At 47.9% G+C, this 22,007-nt stretch overlaps 1 protein-coding gene across 2 annotated transcripts in view; it reads right to left on the bottom strand.

Moving 5' to 3' along the window:
- Positions 1 to 22,007, bottom strand: part of LOC145359958 (rho guanine nucleotide exchange factor 12-like) — a 156,698-nt gene that overhangs the window by 108,669 nt on the left and 26,022 nt on the right. For both annotated transcript variants that reach the window (XM_080214851.1, XM_080214850.1), the window contains exon 2: positions 8,903 to 8,926. In XM_080214851.1, the coding sequence (XP_080070977.1) occupies positions 8,903 to 8,926 (24 nt within the window). The remainder of the gene's footprint in view (positions 1 to 8,902; positions 8,927 to 22,007) is intronic.

Consider the following 22,007-nt stretch of genomic DNA (forward strand, 5'->3'; position numbering starts at 1 on the left):
AGGTTATACCCTCAAAAACTCTAAATATTTGTCACAAACCATTTCCTTATCAATTTGCTCTGCCTAATCATAGTCATTCTCTTGATGCCCTCACACACTTCCCTGATAACAGGAAGATAAAGGAACTAGAGGTGCAAATAAAAACAGAGCTTAAATCTAAACCTGAAAGGATAGCAAAACTAACAGTAAAGATTTGAATAAATATAAGTGAGTGTGATTTAGGGAAACACTGCATTAAAACCGATGCTGTTGAGAAAATTAAACAAATTGCAAACCAATTAAAATGTGGACTTTGTATCTATTTCCATATTAAGAGGAGAACAAAATCCCAGCAGGATAAGGGAACCAGAAGAAGGAAAGGAAATTAGAGTCACGGAGGTTTACAGTATAGAAACAGGCCCTTCAGCCCAACTTGTCCATGCCATCCAGATTTTAGCCAGTATTTGGCCCATGTCCCTCGATAGCCATCTTACCCATGTCTAAATGCTTTTTAAAAGACTGAATTGTACCCGCTTCTACTACTACCTCCAGCAGCTCATTCCAGACATTCACCACCCTCTGTGTGAAAAAATTGACCCTCTGGACACTTTTGTATCTCTCCGCTCTCACCTTAAACCTATGCCCTCGAGTTTTAGACTCCCCTACCTTTGGGAAAAGATATTGACTATCTAGCTGATCTGTGCCCCTCATTATTTTATAGACCTCGATAAGATCACCCCTCAGCTTCCTATGTTCCAGGGAAAAAGTCCCAGTCTATCCAGCCTCTCCTTATAACTCAATCCATCAAGTCCCAGTAGCATCCTAGAAAATCTTTTCTGCACTCTTTCTAGTTTAATAATATCCTTTCTACAATAGGGTGACCAGAATTGTACACAGTATTCAAAGTGTCACCTTACTATTGTCTTGTACAACTTCAACAAGACGTCCCAACTCCTGTATTCAATGCTCTGATCAATAAAACCAAGCATGCCAAATGCTTAATGGATTTAATACAAATAACAAAAATTGTAATGAGAGAAAATAATACAACTTAAAATGCGCAATTCACCAGGGTCTGGTGGTTTCTTCCCTAGAATATTAAAATGGATGAAGAATTTTCAAATACTTAAGTCAATTTTCCCATGTTCTACAGTCGATCTTTGGTGGAAAATTGCAGATCATAGGAGGTGCAGAAAATCCCCATTTTAAAGTGGTTTTGTTTTAAAGGGCTTTTATTTTTAAGGGTTCCATTTAAAGTTTCCTGTTGTAACAGGCGTGAACAGTATGACGAATCCTATACGTGCCCAGCATAATAACGTCATCACGTGACCAGGCCCAATGAATTTCAGAATAAAATCTGGCTTGTGACTGTACTGGTGGCATTTTGTTCTTATTGTACATTTGATGAACATCATTTTTTTGCTGCATTTTCAGGATCTCTCTCCCCCTCCATACTGAATTTAATTTTTAAACTTTTGCGCTCTGTATAAGTTGATGAATTCTGTGGACTTTTAAAAAAGTTCTTCATTGTACGGTGCAGAAATGTACACATATGCACAGTATACCTTGTTTTTCAAATGTCTCTGTTTTTTGCATTGTATACCTGAGGCACTGCTGTGAACTTCTGTTGAAGAATCTTTTCCTGTACTGGGGTAATGTCCTGTCCTATACAGTGTGTTTAAGGAACCTGTTATGAATTTGGTATTTTAAGGACATTCCTGCAAGGAAGTAGCTGCAGGCAAGGCAATAATTAAGTCACTCACGGTACAGTATTCCAGAATTTCAATTTTCACATTTATTTTTCCAGGCAAAAATTGTCCTCAGGTACATAACTTTGGCTTTAATATGAGAAGCCATGCTTCAATTAAAGTTGTGATTATCAGGAACGTACCCACAATTTACAGTGCAGACTCCCTGTGCTGGTCCCAAGATGATTCTGGGACCAGAGCTTTTTTTCATATTTTTAATACTCAGGTGAAAGAATAGAGTGTTTGAGATCCAGATTTGCAGCTGATACCAACTTAGGAGGGACATTAAGCAATGCAGAGGGAAACAGGATGTTGCAAAGGGAACCAGACCAAATGGCAAATGGAATTCAGTGTAGGGGAAGGTGAGATTAACTGATTTGCATCCAAGAAGGAATATCAGAATAGTTTCTAAATGCTGAGTAATTAGAGGCTGTGAACACGGGCAGTAAAAACTCGTGGGACGGCTACAAAAATAGTCAAAAAGCTCATGGAATTTTGGTCTTTATTTTACAAATCAGAGGAAGAAGTTGCATCCTCGTCAGGCTCCCATCTGGAACAACTGTGCTCAGTTCTGGCAACACCTCAGGCAGGATATATCGGCCTTGAGAGAGGATTGCATAAAATCAATGAAATAATACCACAAATTGTGAGCACAGACTAGGCTAATGCTCCTTTAAGAATGGAAGATTGTGGATTAATAAATCAATGTTTGAGATAGAACATAGAACACTACAGCACAAACAGACCCTTCGGCCCACGAGATCATAGGGGTTTACAACATGGAAACAGGCCTTTCAATCCATCGATTCCCGGTAGCATCCTATAAATCTTTTCTGCACTCCTTCTAGTTTAATAATATCCTTTGTATAATAGGGTGACCAGAATTGCACACAGTATTCCAAGTGTGGTCTTACCAATGTCTTGTACAACTTCAACAAGACGTTCCAACTCCTGTATTCAATGTTCTGACCGATGAAACCAAGCATGCTGAATGCCCTTTTTTGGTTAAAACCCGTAAGTTAATCCCAATTGTCCGCATTTGGCCCATAACCCTCTATACCCATCATACCCATGTAACTGTCTAAATGCTTTTTAAAAGATAAAATTGTACCCGCCTCTACTACTAACTCTGGCAGCTTGTTCCAGACACTCACCACCCTCTGTGTGAAAAAATTGCCCCTTTGGACACTTTTGTATCTTTCCCCTGTCATCTTAAAGCTATGCCCTCTAGCTTTAGGCTCCCCTACCTTTGGGAAAAGATATTGACTATTTACCTTGTCTATGTCCCTCATTATTTTATAGACCTCTATAAGGTCACCCCTCAGCCTCCTATGCTCCAGAGAAAAAATGTCCCAGTCTATTCAACCTCTCCTTATAACTCAATCCATTATGTCCCAGTAGCATCCTAGTAAATCTTTTCTGCACTCTTTCTAGTTTAATGACGCCATTTCTATAATAGGGTGATCAGAACTGTACACAGTATTCCAAGTGTGGCCTCACCAATATCTTGTGCAACTTTAAGAAGACGTCCCAACTCCTGTATTCAATGTTCTGACCGATGAAACCAAGCATGCCAAATGCCTTCTTCACCACTCTGTCCACCTGTGACTCTCAAGGAACTATGAACATGTACTCCTACACCTCTCTGTTCTGTAACTCACCCCAACACCCTGCCATTAACTGAGCAAGTCCTGCCCTGGATCAATCTACCAAAACGCATCACCTCACATTTGTCTAAATTAAACTCCATCTGCCATTTGTCAACCCACTGATCAAGATCCTGTTGCAATTGGAGATAACTTTCTTCACTGGCCACTATGCCACCAATCTTGGTATTATCTGCAAACTTACTAACCATGCCCCGCATATTCTTATCCAAATCATTAATATAAATGATAAATAACAGTGGGTCCAGCACTGATCCCTGAGGCACATCGCTGGTCACAGGCCTCCAGTTTGAAAAACTCTCTACAACCATCCTCTGGCTTCCGTCAGGAAGAGGAGATGCCGGCGTTGGACTAGGGTAAACACAGTAAGAAGTCTCACAACACCAGGTTAAAGTCCAACAGGTTTATTTGGTAGCAAATGCCACTAGCTTTCGGAGTGCTGCTCCTCTGTCAGGTGAGGGGGAGTTCTGTTCACAAACAGGGCATATAAAGACACAAACTCAATTTACAGAAAAATAATTGGAATGCGAGTCTTTACAGCTAATCAAGTCTTAAAGGCACAGACAACGTGAGTGGAGAGAGAGCATCTGCAGAAGGATCTAGATAGGCTGGGCGAATGGGCCAGGAAATGGCAAATGGAATTTAATGTTGGCAAGTGTGAGGTGGTCCACTTTGGTAGGAAGAATGGTAGGAAGGATTATTACTTACGTGGAGAAAAACTGTAGCAGGCGATGGTGCAGAGGGACCTCGGGGTCCTTGTGCGTGAGTCGCAAAAACCCAGCCTGCAGGTGCAGCAGGTGGTCAGGAAGGCAAATGGGATGCTGGCCTTCATAGCGAGGGGGATTGAATATAAAAGTAGGGAGGTCTTGCTGCGGCTGTATAGGGCATTGGTGAGGCCGCAGCTGGAGTACTGTGCGCAGTTTTGGGCGCCGCACCTGCGCAAAGATATTTTGGCCTCGGAGGGAGTGCAGAGGAGGTTTACTAGGCTGATACCGGAGTTGAGGGGGTTGAGCTATGAGGAGAGGCTGAATAAACTAGGCTTGTACTCGTTAGAGTTTAGAAGAATGAGGGGAGATCTCATTGAGATGTATAAGATGATGAATGGGTTGGATAGGATAGAGGTGGAGAGACTCTTCCCGCTCAAAAAAGACAGTAGGACTAGGGGGCACAGCCTCAAGATAAAGGGGGGGGGGGCGGTTTAGAACGGAGTTGAGGAGGAACTTCTTCACTCAAAGGGTGGTGAATCTCTGGAATTCTCTGCCCGTTGAAGTGGTGGAGGCTGCCTCGCTAAATATTTTTAAGACGCGGGTTGATGGGTTTTTGATAAGAGAGGGGATTAAGGGTTATGGGGAGAGGGCGGGAAAGTGGAACTGAGCCACGACAGATCAGCCATGATCTTACTGAATGGCGGGGCAGGCTCGAAGGGCCAGATGGCCTACTCCTGCTCCTATTTCTTATGTTCTTATCTCTGCTCAGCGACTCTGTGTTGACATGTGTCGTGAAAGCTGCCTTGGAGACGCTTACCCAAAGATCAGAGGCCGAATTCCCGTGACCGGATCTTGGGTTCATGTCACACTATCTGTAACCCCCCACAACTTGCCCAGACTTGCAAAATCTCACCAACTGACCTGTCTAGAGACAGTACACATCTCCTTAACTTATGTTTAATGCTCTCTCCACTCACATATTCAGTACCTTTAAGACTTGATTAGCTGTAAAGACTCGCATTCCAATCATTATTTTGTAAATCGAGTTTGTGCCTTTACACGCCCTGTGAACAGAACTCCCAACTCACCTGATGAAGGAGCAGCACTCCGAAAGCTAGTAGCGCTTGCTATTAAATAAACCTGTTGGACTTTAAACTGGTGTTGTGAGACTTATTCTGTCAAGAAGCCAATTTTGTATCAATTTATATACCTTACCCTGGATCCTGTGAGATTTAACCTTATGCAACAACCTACCACATGGTACCTTGTTGAAGGCCTTGCTAAAGTCCACACAGAGAACAACAACTGCACTGCCCTCATCTACCTTCTTGGTTACCCCTTCAAAAAACTCAATCAAATTTGTGAGATATGATTTTCCACTGACAAAGCCATGCTGACTGTCCCTAATCAGTCCTTGCGTCTCTCAAAAATACCTTCCAACAATTTATCCACCACAGATGTGAGGCTCACTGGCCTGTAGTTCCCAGGCTTTTCCCTGCAGCCCTTTTTAAACAAAGGTACAACATTTGCCACTCTCCAATCTTCAGGCACCTCATTCGTGACAATCAATGATTCAAATATCTCAGCTAGGGGGCCCGCAATTTCCTCCCTCGCCTCCCACAGTGTCCTAGGATACACTTCATCAGGTCCCAGGGATTTATTTACCTTGATGTGTTTTAAGACTTCCAGCATCTCCTTCTCTGTAATATGTACACTCCTCAAAACATCACTATTTATTTCCCCAAGTTCCCTAATAAGAACATAAGAAATAGGAGCAGGAGTAGGCCATCTAGCCCTTCGAGCCTGCCCCGCCATTCAATAAGATCATGGCTGATCTGTCGTGTCTCAGTTCCATTTTCCCGCCCTCTCCCCATAACCCTTAATCCCCTCTCTTATCAAAAACCCATCAACCCGTGTCTTAAAAATATTTAGCGAGGTAGCCTCCACCACTTCAACGGGCAGAGAATTCCAGAGATTCACCACCCTTTGAGTGAAGAAGTTCCTCCTCAACTCCGTTCTAAACCGCCCCCCCTTTATCTTGAGGCTGTGCCCCCTAGTCCTACTGTCTTTTTTGAGCGGGAAGAGCCTCTCCACCTCTATCCTATCCATCCCATTCATCATCTTATACGTCTCAATGAGATCTCCCCTCATTCTTCTAAACTCTAACGAGTACAAGCCTAGTTTATTCAGCCTCTCCTCATGGCTCAACCCCCTCAACTCCGGTATCAGCCTAGTAAACCTCCTCTGCACTCCCTCCAAGGCCAAAATATCTTTGCGCAGGTGCGGCGCCCAAAACTGCACACAGTACTCCAGCTGCGGCCTCACCAATGCCCTGTACAGCTGCAGCAAGACCTCCCTACTTTTATATTCAATCCCCCTCGCTATGACATGCTTTTCTCAGCAGTAAATACTGATGAGAAATATTCATTTAGGATCTCACCCATCTCTTGTGGATCCGCACAGAGATGACCCTGTTGATCTTTATGATGCCCTACTCTCTCCCTTGTTAATCTTTTGCCCATTATGCATTTGTAGAAGCTCTGTGGATTCTCCTTTGCCTTATCTGCCAAAACAATTTCTCATCCCCTTTTTGCCCTCCTGATTTCTCTCTTAACTCTCCTTCTACACACCCTATACTCTTCAAGAAATTCACTTGATCGCAGCTGCCTATGCATATCATGTACCTTTCTTCTCCTTGACCAGGGCCTCAATATCCTGAGTCATCCAGGGTTCCTGACTTCTGCCAACCTTGCCCTTCACTCTAAGAGGAATGTAATACATAAAAGTAGGGAGGTCTTGCTGCAACTGTACAGGGCACTGGTGAGGCCGCAGCTGGAGTACTGTGTGCAGTTTTGGGCGCCGTACTTACGCAAGGATATTTTGGCCTTGGAGGGAGTGCAGAGGAGGTTTACTAGGCTGATACCAGAGTTGAGGGAGTTGAACTATGAGGAGAGGCTGAATAAACTAGGCTTGTACTCATTAGAGTTCAGAAGAATGAGAGGAGATCTCATTGAGACATATAAGATGATGAATGGGATGGATAGGATAGAGGCTCTTCCCGCTCAGAAAGGACAGTAGGACTAGAGGGCACAGCCTCAAGGTAAAGGGGGAGCAGTTTAGAACAGAGTTGAGGAGGAACTTCTTCACTCAAAGGGTGGTGAATCTCTGGAATTCTCTGCCTGTTGAAGTGGTGGAGGCTGCCTCGCTAAATATTTTTAAGACGCGGGTTGATGGGTTTTTGATAAGCGAGGGGATTAAGGGTTATGGGGAGAAAGCGGGAAAGTGGAACTGAGCCACGACAGATCACCCATGATCTTATTGAATGGCGGGGCAGGCTCGAAGGGCTAGATGGCCTACTCCTGCTCCTATTTCTTATGTTCTTATGTGTTTATCCTGAACCCTGGTTAACACACTTCTGAAAGCATGCCACTTACCAGACGTCCCTTTGCCTTCTCACAGACTCCCTCAATTAACTTTTGAAAGTTCCTGCCTGATACCATCAAAATTGGGATAGGGTTAATCAATAAGAACTATTTCCCCTGGTGGACAAATCCAGAGGCATAACCATTAAAGTGAGGTTGTTCAGGGTGATGCCAGGAAGAAAGGGTAGTGGAAATGTGGAATTGTGTCTTGCAAAAGCCAGTGGGTGTTGGAGAACAATTGGAGCTGTGAAGATTGAGATCGATGGATAGCTGGGTCAGATAGCATGTTAAAAGTTCAGATCAGCCATGATACATGAGTAAGCTGAAATAGACTCAGAAGATCTGAATGACCTCCTGGTCCTGCATGTTTAGCTTCATAATTTTGGTCAACCTTAGTTTGAGCTTTGAATAAAGAAGGTTCACTAGATTGGTTCCTAGATGCGAGGGTTTCCCTATAAAAAAATTCTGAGTAAACTGGGCCTGTACTGAGTTTAAAAGAATGTGAGGTGATCCCATTGAAACATTCAAGATCTCTGAACGGGAATGACAGAGTAGATTCCGAGAGGTTGTTTGTCTTGGCTGGAGAACCTAGAACAAGGGGACTTAGTCTCAGGATAAGGAGCTGATCATTTAGAACTGAGATAAGGTAACATTTCTTCACTCAGTTGTGAATCGTTGGAATTTTCTACCCCAGAAGGTTGTGGATGCTCCATTATTGAGTATATTTAAGACTGAAATGGACAGATTTTGGTCTTGGAGGGAATCACGGGACACAGAGAATAGCAGGCAAAGTGCAGCTAAGGCCAAATATCAACCATGAACAGTGCAGCAGGCTGGATGGGCGGAATGATCTACTCCTGCTCCTATTCCTTACACTTGTGTCTTCATTTCATTGCTGTACCATTCAGACTCTCACCAACAGCAAAAACATTGACACAAAAATCACACTCCCAAGTTACTTCACTCCTTGTGAATTGGGTGGTACTACACCATATGAACAATGTTTCAAGGAGATAGCACTCATCTTTCCAAGGGCAATTGGGGATGGGCAACAAATGCTGTCCTGCCAGCGAAACCCACATTCTATGAAGTACATTTTATTTCATGAATAAATTTTCATGTGTTCAAAGGAGGTTTGGATAACTTGCCAATTTGAAAGTAATTTTGTCCAGTTAATATTGAGGCGGCATCTTCAACATGGTACATTTTCGCTCCCACATTTAAGTAGTTATTTGTCTCACATTTCCATTTCCCAGGAGTTAGAGGAACCTGGAAATTCGGAGAGAACTCCAAATGTACATGCAAGTTTTTAAGCTAACCAATTGGTTGCTGACAGTTTGAGATGACCAATCACCTCAACCAGTGTTGTGAGCTCTTACCTGGGAAGTCTTCTGATGGGAAACCTGGAATTAAAGAAAGCAACGTGAATTAGAGGGGCCAGCATTGATCACACAGCAACTCATCCAATCTCGCTCAGTGATGGTCATACATAAGAACATAAGAAATAGGAGCAGGAGTAGGCCATCTAGCCCTTCAAGCCTGCCCCGCCATTCAATAAGAACATGGCTGATCTGTCGTGTCTCAGTTCCACATTCCCACCCTCTCCCCATAACCCTTAATCCCCTTGCCTGTCAAAAACCTATCAACCCGCGTCTTAAAAATATTCAGCGAGGCAGCCTCCACCGCTTCAACGGGCAGAGAATTCCAGAGATTCACCACCCTTTGAGGGAAGAAGTTCCTCCTCAACTCCGTTCTAAACTGCTCCCCCTTTATCTTGAGGCTGTGCCCTCTAGTCCTACTGTCCTTCCTGAGCGGGAAGAGCCTCTCCACCTCTATCCTATCCATCCCATTCATCATCTTATATGTCTCAATGAGATCTCCCCTCATTCTTCTAAACTCTAACGAGTACAAGCCCAGTTTACTCAGCCTCTCCTCATAGTTCAACCCCCTCAACTCCGGAACCAGCCTAGTAAGCCTTCTCTGCGCTCCCTCCAAGGCCAAAATATCCTTGCGTAAGTGCGGCGACCAAAACTGCACACAGTACTCCAGCTGCGGCCTCACCAACGCCCTATACAGCTGCAGCAAGACCTCCCTACTTTTATATTCTATCCCCCTCGCTATGAAGGCCAGCATCCCATTCGCCTTCCTGACCACCTGCTGTACCTGCAGGCTGGGTTTTTGCGACTCATGCACAAGGACCCCCAGGTCCCTCTGCACCGTCGCCTGCTGCAGTTTTTCGCCATGTAAGTAATAGTCCTTCCTACCATTATTCCGACCAAAGTGGACAACCTCACATTTGCCAACATTAAATTCCATTTGCCAACATTAAATTCCATTTGCCAGTTCCTGGCCCATTCGCTCAGCCTATCTAGATCCTTCTGCAGACTCTCCACACCCTCCGCACAATTTGCCGTTCCACCAATCTTGGTGTCATCAGCAAATTTCGACACCATACACTCGGTTCCCTCCTCCAGATCATCTATATAAATGGTAAAAAGCTGAGGCCCCAGCACAGACCCCTGGGGCACCCCACTAGTCACCAACCGCCAATCCGAATAGCACCCATTGACCCCCACTCTCTGCCTCCTATTTGACAGCCAATCCTCTATCCGCGCTAACACCCTACCCCCAACTCCATGTCCCCTGATCATTTGTAATAACCTCTTGTGCGGCACCTTATCAAACGCCTTCTGAAAATCAAGAAACACCACATCCACCGGCTCTCCTCTATCCACCGCCCTAGACACATCCTCATAGAACTCCAATAAATTTGTCAGAGTCGACTTCCCCTTAACGAAACCGTGCTGCATCTGCTCTATCAAACAATTCCCCTCAAGATGCCTCGCTATTTTCTCCTTGATCACGGATTCTAACATTTTACCTACAACAGACGTTAAACTAACCGGCCTATAATTCCCTGCCTTTTGCCTGCCACCCTTCTTAAACAACGGCGTAACATTAGCCGTTTTCCAATCTTCCGGCACTTCCCCGGAATCCAGTGACGTTTGGAAAATAATCACCAAGGCACCCACTATCACCTCCGCCATTTCCTTCAGAAAGATGCAGCCTAACAGGTCCTGCATACTACCTATGCCAGCTTGTTGATAGAGTTGGCACTTAGTCCCCACTCTCCTCCCCCTTTTCCATAACTCTGTAATATTTTTCTTTTCAAGTACGTATCCAATTCTCTTCTGAAAGTGATTACTGAATCTGCTTCCAGTACCCATTTAGAAAGTGCATTCCAGATAATCACAATTCATTGCTTTAGAAACTCTGAGCTCTGTGCTGCTGGACACCTTCATCCTGTGTCCTACCGGTTACAGACCCCTCTGTCACTGGAAACAATTTCTCTGATTTACTCTACCAAACCCTTCCACCAAATCTCCCCTTATTTTTCTTTGCTCTAAGGAAAACAATCACAGTTTCCCCAGTCTCTCCACAGAACTGAAATCCCCTCAACCCAGGTACCATCCTATTCAATCTCTTCTGTGTACACTCCAAAGCACTGACATTCTTCTTATAGTTAGTGGCAAGAATTGCATACAGTCCTCCAGCTTCAGCTACATCTGTCTTGTATAAACAGTTAGTACTTTTGTGCTCTATTAATAAAATCAAGGATTCCAACTGCTTTTTAAACAGGTTTCTCAACTTTTCCTGCCACCTTCATATGTGTGAGTGCATACACCAGAAGATCTGTTTCTACTCCCCTAGGGCAGCACAGTGGCAGTGGTTAGCACTGCTGCCTCACAGCACCTGGTACACAGCTTTAGGAGAATGTGTGTGCAGAGTTTGCATGTTCTCCATATCTGCGTGGGTTTCCTCCTACTGTCCGAAGATGTGTGGATTAGGTTGATTGGCCATGATAAATTGCCCCTTTTAGAGTCAGGAGAATTTGCAGGTTAAATACATGGGCTAACAGGGATAGGGTCTGGGTACAAATGTCATCGGTGCAGGCTCGATGGGTCGAATGGCCTCCCTCTGACTGTAGGGAGTCTATGATTCTATCCCTCTTCAAAATGTAACAAGTTTCATATTGCCGCCTTACATTCTTCCTCATAAAATACATCATTATATACGCTCTGAATTAATTTACATCTGCTCTGTGGCTGCCTACTTACCCACTGCATCATCCTGGAGTCTTTCATGATACTGTATGTACCCCTACGTTCTACCCCAAGCAGGTTTTGTATCCACACTGCTACTGCCCTTTTAATTCCGCAGGCTTTAGTTTTCCTGATGGAAGATCAGTCCTAATAACTACATTGTGAGATACTTTATCGAACACTATAGGAAGGATGTGATTGCTGTATAGAGGGTGCAGAGGAGATTCACCAGGATGTTGCCTGGGCTAGAATGTTTCATAAGAACATAAGAAATAGGAGCAGGAGTAGGCCATCTAGCCCTTTGAGCCTGCCCCGCCATTCGATAAGATCATGGCTGATCTGTCGCTGCTCAGTTCCACTTTCCCGCCCTCTCCCCATAACCCTTAATCCCCTCTCTTATCAAAAACCCATCAACCCGCGTCTTAAAAATATTTAGTGAGGCAGCCTCCACCACTTCAACGGGCAGAGAATTCCAGAGATTCACCACCCTTTGAGTGAAGAAGTTCCTCCTCAACTCCGTTCTAAACCGCCCCCCTTTTATCTTGAGGCTGTGCCCCCTAGTCCTACTGTCTTTTCTGAGCGGGAAGAGTCTCTCCACCTCTATCCTATCCATCCCATTCATCATCTTATACGTCTCAATGAGATCTCCCCTCGTTCTTCTAAACTCTAACGAGTACAAGCCCAGTTTATTCAGCCTCTCCTCATGGCTCAACCCCCTCAACTCCGGTATCAGCCTAGTAAACCTCCTCTGCGCTCCCTCCAAGGCCAAAATATCTTTGCGCAGATGCGGCGACCAAAACTGCACACAGTACTCCAGCTGCGGCCTCACCAATGCCCTATACAGCTGCAGCAAGACCTCCCTACTTTTATATTCAATCCCCCTCACTATGAAGGCCAGCATCCCATTCACCTTCCTGACCACCTGCTGCACCTGCAAGCTGGGTTTTTGCGACTCATGCACAAGGACCCCGAGGTCCCTCTGCACCGTCGCCTGCTGCAGTTTTTCGCCCTGTAAGTAATAGTCCTTCCTACCATTCTTCCTACCAAAGTGGACCACCTCACACTTGCCAACATTAAATTCCATTTGCCATTTCCTGGCCCATTCGCCCAGCCTATCTAGATCCTTCTGCAGACTCTCCACACCCTCCGCACAATTTGCCGTTCCCCCTATCTTGGTGTCATCAGCAAATTTCGACACCCTGCACTCGGTTCCCTCCTCCAGATCATCTATATAAATGGTAAAAAGCTGAGGCCCCAGCACTGACCCCTGGGGCACTCCACTAGTCAACTAGAGAGAGAGGCTGGACAGAGTGGGGCTGTTTTCCTTGGAACAGAGAAGGCTGAAGGAGGTCCTGATTGAGGTATACAAAATTATGAGTACTATGGAAAGAAACTTTTCCCTTAGCAGAGGGGTCAGTAACTCCGGGGCACAGATTGAAGGCAAGGAGCAGGAGGTTTAGAAGGGATTTGAGAAAAAAACCCTTTTTCACCCAGAGTTGTGGGAATCTGGAACTTACTGCCTGAGACAGTGTTGAAGGCAGGAATCCTCATATCATATAAGTTATGATGTAGGGATGCCGGCATTGGACTGGGGTAGGCATAGTAAGTAGTCTCACAACACCAGGTTAAAGTCCAACAGGTTTATTTGGTAGCACGAGCTTTTGGAGCACTCTGAAGGCTCATGATACCAAATAAACCTATTGGACTTTAACCTGGTGTTGTGAGGCTTCTTGCTGTAACATTTAAGTTACATTTAGGTGAGCACTTGAAATGCTAAGACAAGGCTACGGACCAAATGCTGGAAAATGGGTTTTGAATAGATAGATGCTTGATGGCTAGCACAGACTCAATGGGCTGAAGGGCCTCTTTCAGTGCTGTAAAACTCTGACTTTCTCAAAGTCCATATTCATAACAACAACCATAATAGCCTCACCAACCCTCCCGCCAAAGAACTCAATCAAGCTAAGTAAACAGTACTAGAATCATAGAATCCTTACTGTAGAGAGGCCTTTCGCCCACAGAGTCTGCACTGACTCTTTGAAAGAGCATCCCACCCAGGCCCTCCCCTCCATCCTATCCCTGTAACCCCATGCATTTACCATGGCCAATCCATCTAAGCTACACATCTTTGAACTGTGGGAGGAAATTGGGGTACCTGGAGGAAACCCACGCAAACGCAGGGAGAACATGCAAACTCCACACATCTCCACATCTTCCAAGAAAATTAATTTTGCTAAGATAATTATCTCAAGGCTTCCTATCAAAGTTAGGTTGACTGGCCTGTTACCTAGTTAATGCCCTGTTTTCTGACATCATCCATGCACCCAAAGTTATTGGAATATTACAACTGGATCCTCTGCAATATTCATCTTTACTTTCCAAATCAACCTTTGATATATCCCTTACAAACTGGGTGTCTTTTCTGCTTTGAGCACCGTCATGTTCCCATTAGGGCAACATCGCTTTGTACCACTTCCAACCCAAGGTCGGCTGATAAAACAACAAAAGTAACACTTGTAATCATGAAAGAAGGGAGGAAGAAAGCAGGAAACAAAAGGCCAATGAGCCTAACATCTTTCATTGGAGAAAAATGATAGAATCTGTCATTCAGGAAGTAGTTGCAGGGTATTTACAAAATCATAAGAATCAGGAAGACTCAACGTGGTCTTAGGAAAATTTATTCGCAGCCTTTGAGGGTGTAACATGCAGGTTGGATAAAGATGAATCCATAAATGTAGTGTATTTGGATCTTTTTAAAAATAAATTGATGGGATATGGGCGTTGTTGGCTAGGGCAGCACTTACTGTCCATCCCCAATTGTGCCCAAGGTGGCACTGAGCCACTTTCTTCCACTGACACAGTCCGTGTAAGTACACCCATGGTGCTGTCAGGAAGAACATAAGAAATAGGAGCAGGAGTAGGCCATCTAGCCCCTCGAGCCTGCCCCGCCATTCAATAAGATCATGGCTCATCTGAAGTGGCTCAGTTCCATTTTCCTGCTTTCTCCCCATAACCCTTAATCCCCTTGCCTACCAAAACCCTATCTACCCGCGTCTTAAATATATTTAGTGAGGTAGCCTCCACCACTTCAACGGGCAGAGAATTCCAGAGATTCACCACGCTTTGAGTAAAGAAGTTCCTCCTCAACTCTGTTCTAAACTGCTCCCCTCCTTATCTTGAGGCTGTGCCCTCTAGTCCTGCTGTCCTGTCTGAGCAGGAAGAACCTCTCCACCTCTACCCTATCCATCCCATTCATCATCTTATACATCTCAAAAAGATTCCCCCCTCATCCTTCTAAACTCTAACGAGTACAAGCCTAGTTTATTCAGCCTCTCCTCATAGCTCAACCCCCTCAACTCCGGTATCAGCCTAGTAAACCTCCTCTGCACTCCCTCCAAGGCCAAAATATCCTTGCGCCAGTGCGGCGACCAAAACTGCACACAGTACTCCAGCTGCGGCCTCACCACTGCCCTGTACGGTTGCAGCAAGACCTCCCTACTTTTATATTCAATCTCCTTCGCTATGAAGGCCAGCATCCCACTTGCCTTCCTGACCACCTGCTGCACCTGTAGGCTAGGTTTTTGCAACTCATGCATAAGGACCCCCAGGTCCCTCTGCACCGTCGCATGCTGCAGCTTTTCGCCCTGCAAGTAGTAGTCCTTCCTACTAAAGCGGGTAACCTCACACTTGCCAACATTGTATTCGATCTGCCAGGTCCTTGCCCACTCGCTCAGCCTATCTAGATCCCTCTGCAGACTTTCTACACCCTCCACACAATTTGCTGTTCCACTTATCTATGTGTCATCAGCAAATTTTGACACCTTACACTCGGCTCCCTCCTCCAGATCATCTATATAAATGGTAAATAGCTGAGGCCCCAGCACCGATCCCTGGGGCACTCCACTAGTCACCAACCGCCAATCCGAATAGCACCCATTGACCCCCACTCTCTGCCTCCTATTTGACAGTCAATCCCCTATCCACGCTAACACCCTACCCCCAACTCCATGCCCCCTAACCTTCTGTAACAACCTTTTGTGCGGCACCTTATCAAACGCCTTCTGAAAATCAAGAAACACCACATCCACCGGTTCCCCTCTATCCGCCGCACTAGACACATCCTCATAGAATTCCAATAAATTCATCAGACACGACTTCCCCTTAACGAATCCGTGCGGCGTCTGCTCTATCAAACAATTCTCCTCAAGATGCCTCGCTATTTTCTCCTTGATCACGGATTCAAGCATTTTTCCTACAACAGACGTTAAACTAACCGGCCTATAATTCCCTGCCTTTTGCCTGCTACCCTTCTTAAACAGCAGCGTAACATTAGCCGTTTTCCAATCTTCCGGCACTTCCCCAGAATCCAGCTAGGTTTGGAAAATAATCACTAAGGCATCCACTATTACCTCCGCCATTTCCTTCAGAACCCTGGGATGCATTCCATCCGGTCCTGGGGACTTGTCCACCATCAGTCCCACTAGTCTGTCGAGCACTGCCTCAATGACAATGATCTCATTCAGGCCTTCCACTCCTACCATCTTTCCATCGTTAACACCCGGCAAACTATTCGCGTCCTCCTCCGTGAAGACCGAAGCAAAAAACTTATTCAAGGCCTCAGCCATTTCCTCATCTCCCACCACTAAGTCCCCCCTCTCATCCTCTAAGGGTCCAACATTCACCCTAGCCAGCCTCTTCCTTTTTATATATTTATAAAAACTCTTTTTATAAACTCCTTTTTTATATTTAGCGCTAGCCTAGATTCATAGTCTATCCTTCCTCTCTTTATCAACTTCTTTGTCATTCTTTGTTGATATTTAAACCTCTCCCAATCCTCTTCTCGCCCACTACTTTTAGCCACTCTAAACGCATCAGCTTTTAATTTAATACTCTCTTTTATCTCCTTCGTTATCCACGGCTGATTATCTCTTCTCCTATGATCCTTCTTTACCATCGGAATAAATTTCTGCTGAGCATCAAGAAAGATCTCCTTAAAGATCCTCCACTGTTCATCAGCAGACCTACCGAACAATCCGCGCCCCCAGTCTACATTCTCCAATTCCTCTCTCATCCTATTGTACTCCCCTCTGTTCAAACAAAGGACACAGGTCCGGGATCCTACTTTCTCCTCCTCCATCTGCATCAGAAACTCCACCATATAATGATCACTCTTCCCAAGAGGATCCCTCACAACAAGGTCCCTAATTCTACCTGCCTCATTACATAACACCAGATCTAAGATAGCTCGCTATCTTAGAAGGAAGCAAGTTCTCGGATTTTAACCCAGTGAAAGCGCACGGTGATATATTTCCAAGTCAGGATGATAAGTGACTTGAGAGGAGAACTTCCAGGTAGTGGTATTCTACTGCCCTTGTCCTCCCAAGTGGTAGTGGTGGTGGGTTTAGAAGGTGCTACCAAAGGAGCCTTGGTGAGTTTCTGTTGTGATCTTGTAGGTGGTACACATGGCTGCCACTGTCCCTCAGTGATGGCAGGAATGAAAGTTGAACACGTTGAGTGGGATGTCATTCAAACGAGCTGCTTTGTCCCAATTGTCGTCGAGCTTCTACACACGACCAAATTAATTAGGAGCAGGCTATTTGATCCCTCAAGCCTGCCCCAGCATTCAGCAAGATCACAGCTGATCAACTCCACATTCCACCTAATCCATAATTTTTAATTCCTTTGTTTCTCAAAAATCTATTTTGGTCTTAAAAATATGCAATAATACTGCTCCATCACTTTCTGGGGAAGAGTTCCAAAGATTCACGGCCTTGAAAAAAAAACTTTTCATTTCTTAAATGGGAGACTCCTTATTTTTAAGCTGTGTTCTCTTCTCCTAGTTCTGATGTTGTTGGAGCTGTACTCATCCTGGCAAGTGAAATCTATTCCATCGCAAACCTGACTTGTGCCTTTTAGATGGTGGACAGACTTTAGGGAATCAGGAGGTGAATTACTTTCCGCAGGATTCCCAGCCTTTGACCTGCTCTGGTAGCCACAGTATTTACATGGATAGACCAGTTCAGTCTCACATCAATGGCAAACCACCACCACCACCCCTCCCCCCACCCGCCACAGGATGTTGATATTGGGAATTCAATGATGGTAATCTTATTGAATGTCATGGGGAAATGGTTAGATTCTCTCTTGTTGGAGATGGTCACTGTCTGGCACTTTTGTGGCACAAATGTTACCATGTCCAAAGGGCATTAGATAAGGTTCCACATAAAAGATTATATACAAGCTTAGAGCTAATGGAACTGGGGGTGATATATTAACATGGAGAGAAGATTGGCTAACTGACAGAAGTTAGGATAAATGGGTCATTGTCAGGTTATTGGCAAAATGAAACTCAGGGAGTGTCACAGAGACCACAGGCCTCTATTATTTACCTTTTTTATAACCACTTGAATGGAAAGAGCAACCGTATGACAGCCAAATTTCCTGATGATACAGAGATAATAATAGAAAAGCAGGTTCTGAGGAGAATACAAAGAGTCTACAGAGGTGGAGGGTAGGCAGGAAAATGGAGTTAAGATCAAAATAGGTTCAATCATAACCGTTTTGCACAGAGGAGCGGGTTTGATAGACCGAGTGGACTACTTCTGCTGATGATATAATTTATACCCAGAGCTCAATGAGCACAGCAGGAATTCCTCCTCCTCTGTTAATAAGACAAACCTCTGAATAGACTACAGGCTCACACTAACTGGCTGCAAATATTAATGGAGACTCAAGCCTCCAATGTATCAATATGTCAATGCCCATAAAGATTGTAGAAACATCCAGGACACCAAAACTCAGGAAGCTTCCAGAACATAAAGATGCAGGGTCCCTGGGTCAATAACTTCCACACAAACTTAGCTGATCTAACATTCGGGAGACTGGATCAAGCCCCAGGAGAGTGTGTGCGGGAGCCGTACCCCAGTGACAGCGTGTGTGTGGGACCCGTACCCCAGTGACAGTCAGCGTGTGTGTGGGACCCGTACCCCAGTGAGAATCAGTGTGTGTGGGACCCGTATCCCAGTGAGAGTCAGTGTGTGTGGGACCCGTATCCCAGTGAGAGTCAGTGTGTGTGGGACCCGTATCCCAGTGAGAGTCAGTGTATGTGTGGAACTGTACCCCAGTGAGGGTCAGTGTGTGTGGGACCCGTACCCCAGTGAATGCCAGTGTGTGTGGGACCCGTACCCCAGTGAGAGTCAGTGTATGTGTGGAACTGCATCCCAGTGAGAGTCAGTGTGTGTGGGACCCGTACCTCAGTGAGTGTCAGTGTGTGTGTGGGACCCGTACCCCAGTGAGAGTCAGTGTGTTTGGGACCCGTACCCCAGTGAGGGTCAGTGTGTGTGGGACCCGTACCCCAGTGAGAGTCAGTGTGTGTGGAACCCGTACCCCAGTGAGAGTCAGTGTGTGTGGGACCCGTACCCCAGTGAGAGTCAGTGTGTGTGGGACCCGTACCCCAGTGAGAGTCAGTGTGTGTGGAACCCGTACCCCAGTGAGAGTCAGTGTGTGTGGAACCCGTACCCCAGTGAGAGTCAGTGTGTGTGTGGAACCCGTATCCCAGTGAGAGTCAGTGTGTGCGGGACCCGTACCCCAGTGAGAGTCAGTGTGTGCGGGACCCGTACCCCAGTGAGAGTCAGTGTGTGCGGGACCCGTACCCCAGTGAGAGTCAGTGTGTGTGGGACCCGTACCCCAGTGAGAGTCAGTGTATGTGTGGAACTGTACCCCAGTGAGAGTCAGTGTGTGTGGGACCCGTACCTCAGTGAGTGTCAGTGTGTGTGTGGGACCCGTACCCCAGTGAGAGTCAGTGTGTGTGTGTGTGGGACCCGTACCCCAGTGAGAGTCAGTGTGTGTGTGTGTGGGACCCGTACCCCAGTGAGAGTCAGTGTGTGTGTGTGTGGGACCCGTACCCCAGTGAGAGTCAGTGTGTGTGGGACCCGTACCCCAGTGAGAGTCAGGGACAGAATTTTACAGAGAAGCTGCCTGTATAGTCAGTATCTAGATTCAGAATTGGGCTGATATTTAGGGTGTTGGGAGGGATCTGCAAAACTCTGATAAATGTAGGCACACCTCCTGACTGTACGAATGAGTGCCACAGTCAAACATCATTTACAAACAAAACCACAGTTCCCTTTACCCAAGATTACAAGCTCCACTCCAGATTACTGCTTTTCAATTAGACTGGAAATGAATGCATGGATCTGGAATGAGCATTTCAAATTCATCTCTCCTGGAATATTTTCTTGGTATTTTGAAGGAGTAATATTCAGTTCAGAGAACGTCAAATAAAATTTAGCACAGACTAACATATTGTTATGGATTGACAGGTACGTTTGATGTCTATTGCAGTTTGTCCACAGATGCAGCAATCTAAGCACAGACAGGCCAGGCTGTTACTCATTGTGACATCGAAAAGATAACTCACTGATGTCTGCACTCATCCAGCCAGGCTGGGAGCAGGGTGACTGTAGAAAAGGACCAAGTGGTTGATAAACAAGTCCGTTAATTAACACATTTCAGAGACAACCCAACGAACAGCAGTTACTGAGCACCAACATTTCCAGTCGGCACTGCAGAATAAACAGCTGCACCTGTATTGTTTCACTGATCATTAATCAAACCAAACCACTTCCATCCCAACATATCCTGCAGCTGATGCAAATACTGGGCCAGAGGTTTCCACGGATCAGACTCTGGACAGGTCAGAGAGGCACTGCAGCTCTTAGCATGTTGGTGTGGATAATGAAGGAGGCTGTGCTGATCTGTCACCAGCACCTCCCTGAGCAACCTCTCTCAGAATTCTCCTGCCCCATCTTAAAAGGGCAATGGTAGCTCAGTGCTCAGGTTCCCGAACCCCCTGACGCGCGCGCACGCAGGGACACAGCGGCGCGCGCGCGCACGCAGGGACACAGCGGCGCGCGCGCGCACGCAGGGACACAGCGGCGCGCGCGCGCACGCAGGGACACAGCGGCGCGCGCGCGGGCGCGCAGGGACACAGCGGCGCGCGCGCGGGCGCGCAGGGACACAGCGGCGCGCGCGCGGGCGCGCAGGGACACAGCGGCGCGCGCGCGCGCGCGCAGGGACACAGCGGCGCGCGCGCGCGCGCGCAGGGACACAGCGGCGCGCGCGCGCGCGCGCAGGGACACAGCGGCGCGCGCGCGCGCGCGCAGGGACACAGCGGCGCGCGCACGCAGGGACACAGCGGCGCGCGCACGCAGGGACACAGCGGCGCGCGCACGCAGGGACACAGCGGCGCGCGCACGCAGGGACACAGCGGCGCGCGCACGCAGGGACACAGCGGCGCGCGCACGCAGGGACACAGCGGCGCGCGCACGCAGGGACACAGCGACGCGCGCACGCAGGGACACAGCGACGCGCGCACGCAGGGACACAGCGACGCGCGCACGCAGGGACACAGCGACGCGCGCACGCAGGGACACAGCGACGCGCGCACGCAGGGACACAGCGACGCGCGCACGCAGGGACACAGCGACGCGCGCACGCAGGGACACAGCGACGCGCGCACGCAGGGACACAGCGACGCGCGCACGCAGGGACACAGCGACGCGCGCACGCAGGGACACAGCGACGCGCGCACGCAGGGACACAGCGACGCGCGCACGCAGGGACACAGCGACGCGCGCACGCAGGGACACAGCGACGCGCGCACGCAGGGACACAGCGACGCGCGCACGCAGGGACACAGCGACGCGCGCACGCAGGGACACAGCGACGCGCGCACGCAGGGACACAGCGACGCGCGCACGCAGGGACACAGCGACGCGCGCACGCAGGGACACAGCGGCGCGCGGGCACGCAGGGACACAGCGGCGCGCGGGCACGCAGGGACACAGCGGCGCGCGGGCACGCAGGGACACAGCGGCGCGCGGGCACGCAGGGACACAGCGGCGCGCGGGCACGCAGGGACACAGCGGCGCGCGGGCACGCAGGGACACAGCGGCGCGCGGGCACGCAGGGACACAGCGGCGCGCGGGCACGCAGGGACACAGCGGCGCGCGGGCACGCAGGGACACAGCGGCGCGCGGGCACGCAGGGACACAGCGGCGCGCGGGCACGCAGGGACACAGCGGCGCGCGGGCACGCAGGGACACAGCGGCGCGCGGGCACGCAGGGACACAGCGGCGCGCGGGCACGCAGGGACACAGCGGCGCGCGGGCACGCAGGGACACAGCGGCGCGCGGGCACGCAGGGACACAGCGGCGCGCGGGCACGCAGGGACACAGCGGCGCGCGGGCACGCAGGGACACAGCGGCGCGCGGGCACGCAGGGACACAGCGGCGCGCGGGCACGCAGGGACACAGCGGCGCGCGGGCACGCAGGGACACAGCGGCGCGCGGGCACGCAGGGACACAGCGGCGCGCGGGCA

The sequence above is a fragment of the Carcharhinus amblyrhynchos genome, chromosome 29 (genome assembly GCF_965287045.1).
Source record: "Carcharhinus amblyrhynchos chromosome 29, sCarAmb.v2.hapA, whole genome shotgun sequence".
Lineage (NCBI taxonomy): Eukaryota > Metazoa > Chordata > Chondrichthyes > Carcharhiniformes > Carcharhinidae > Carcharhinus > Carcharhinus amblyrhynchos.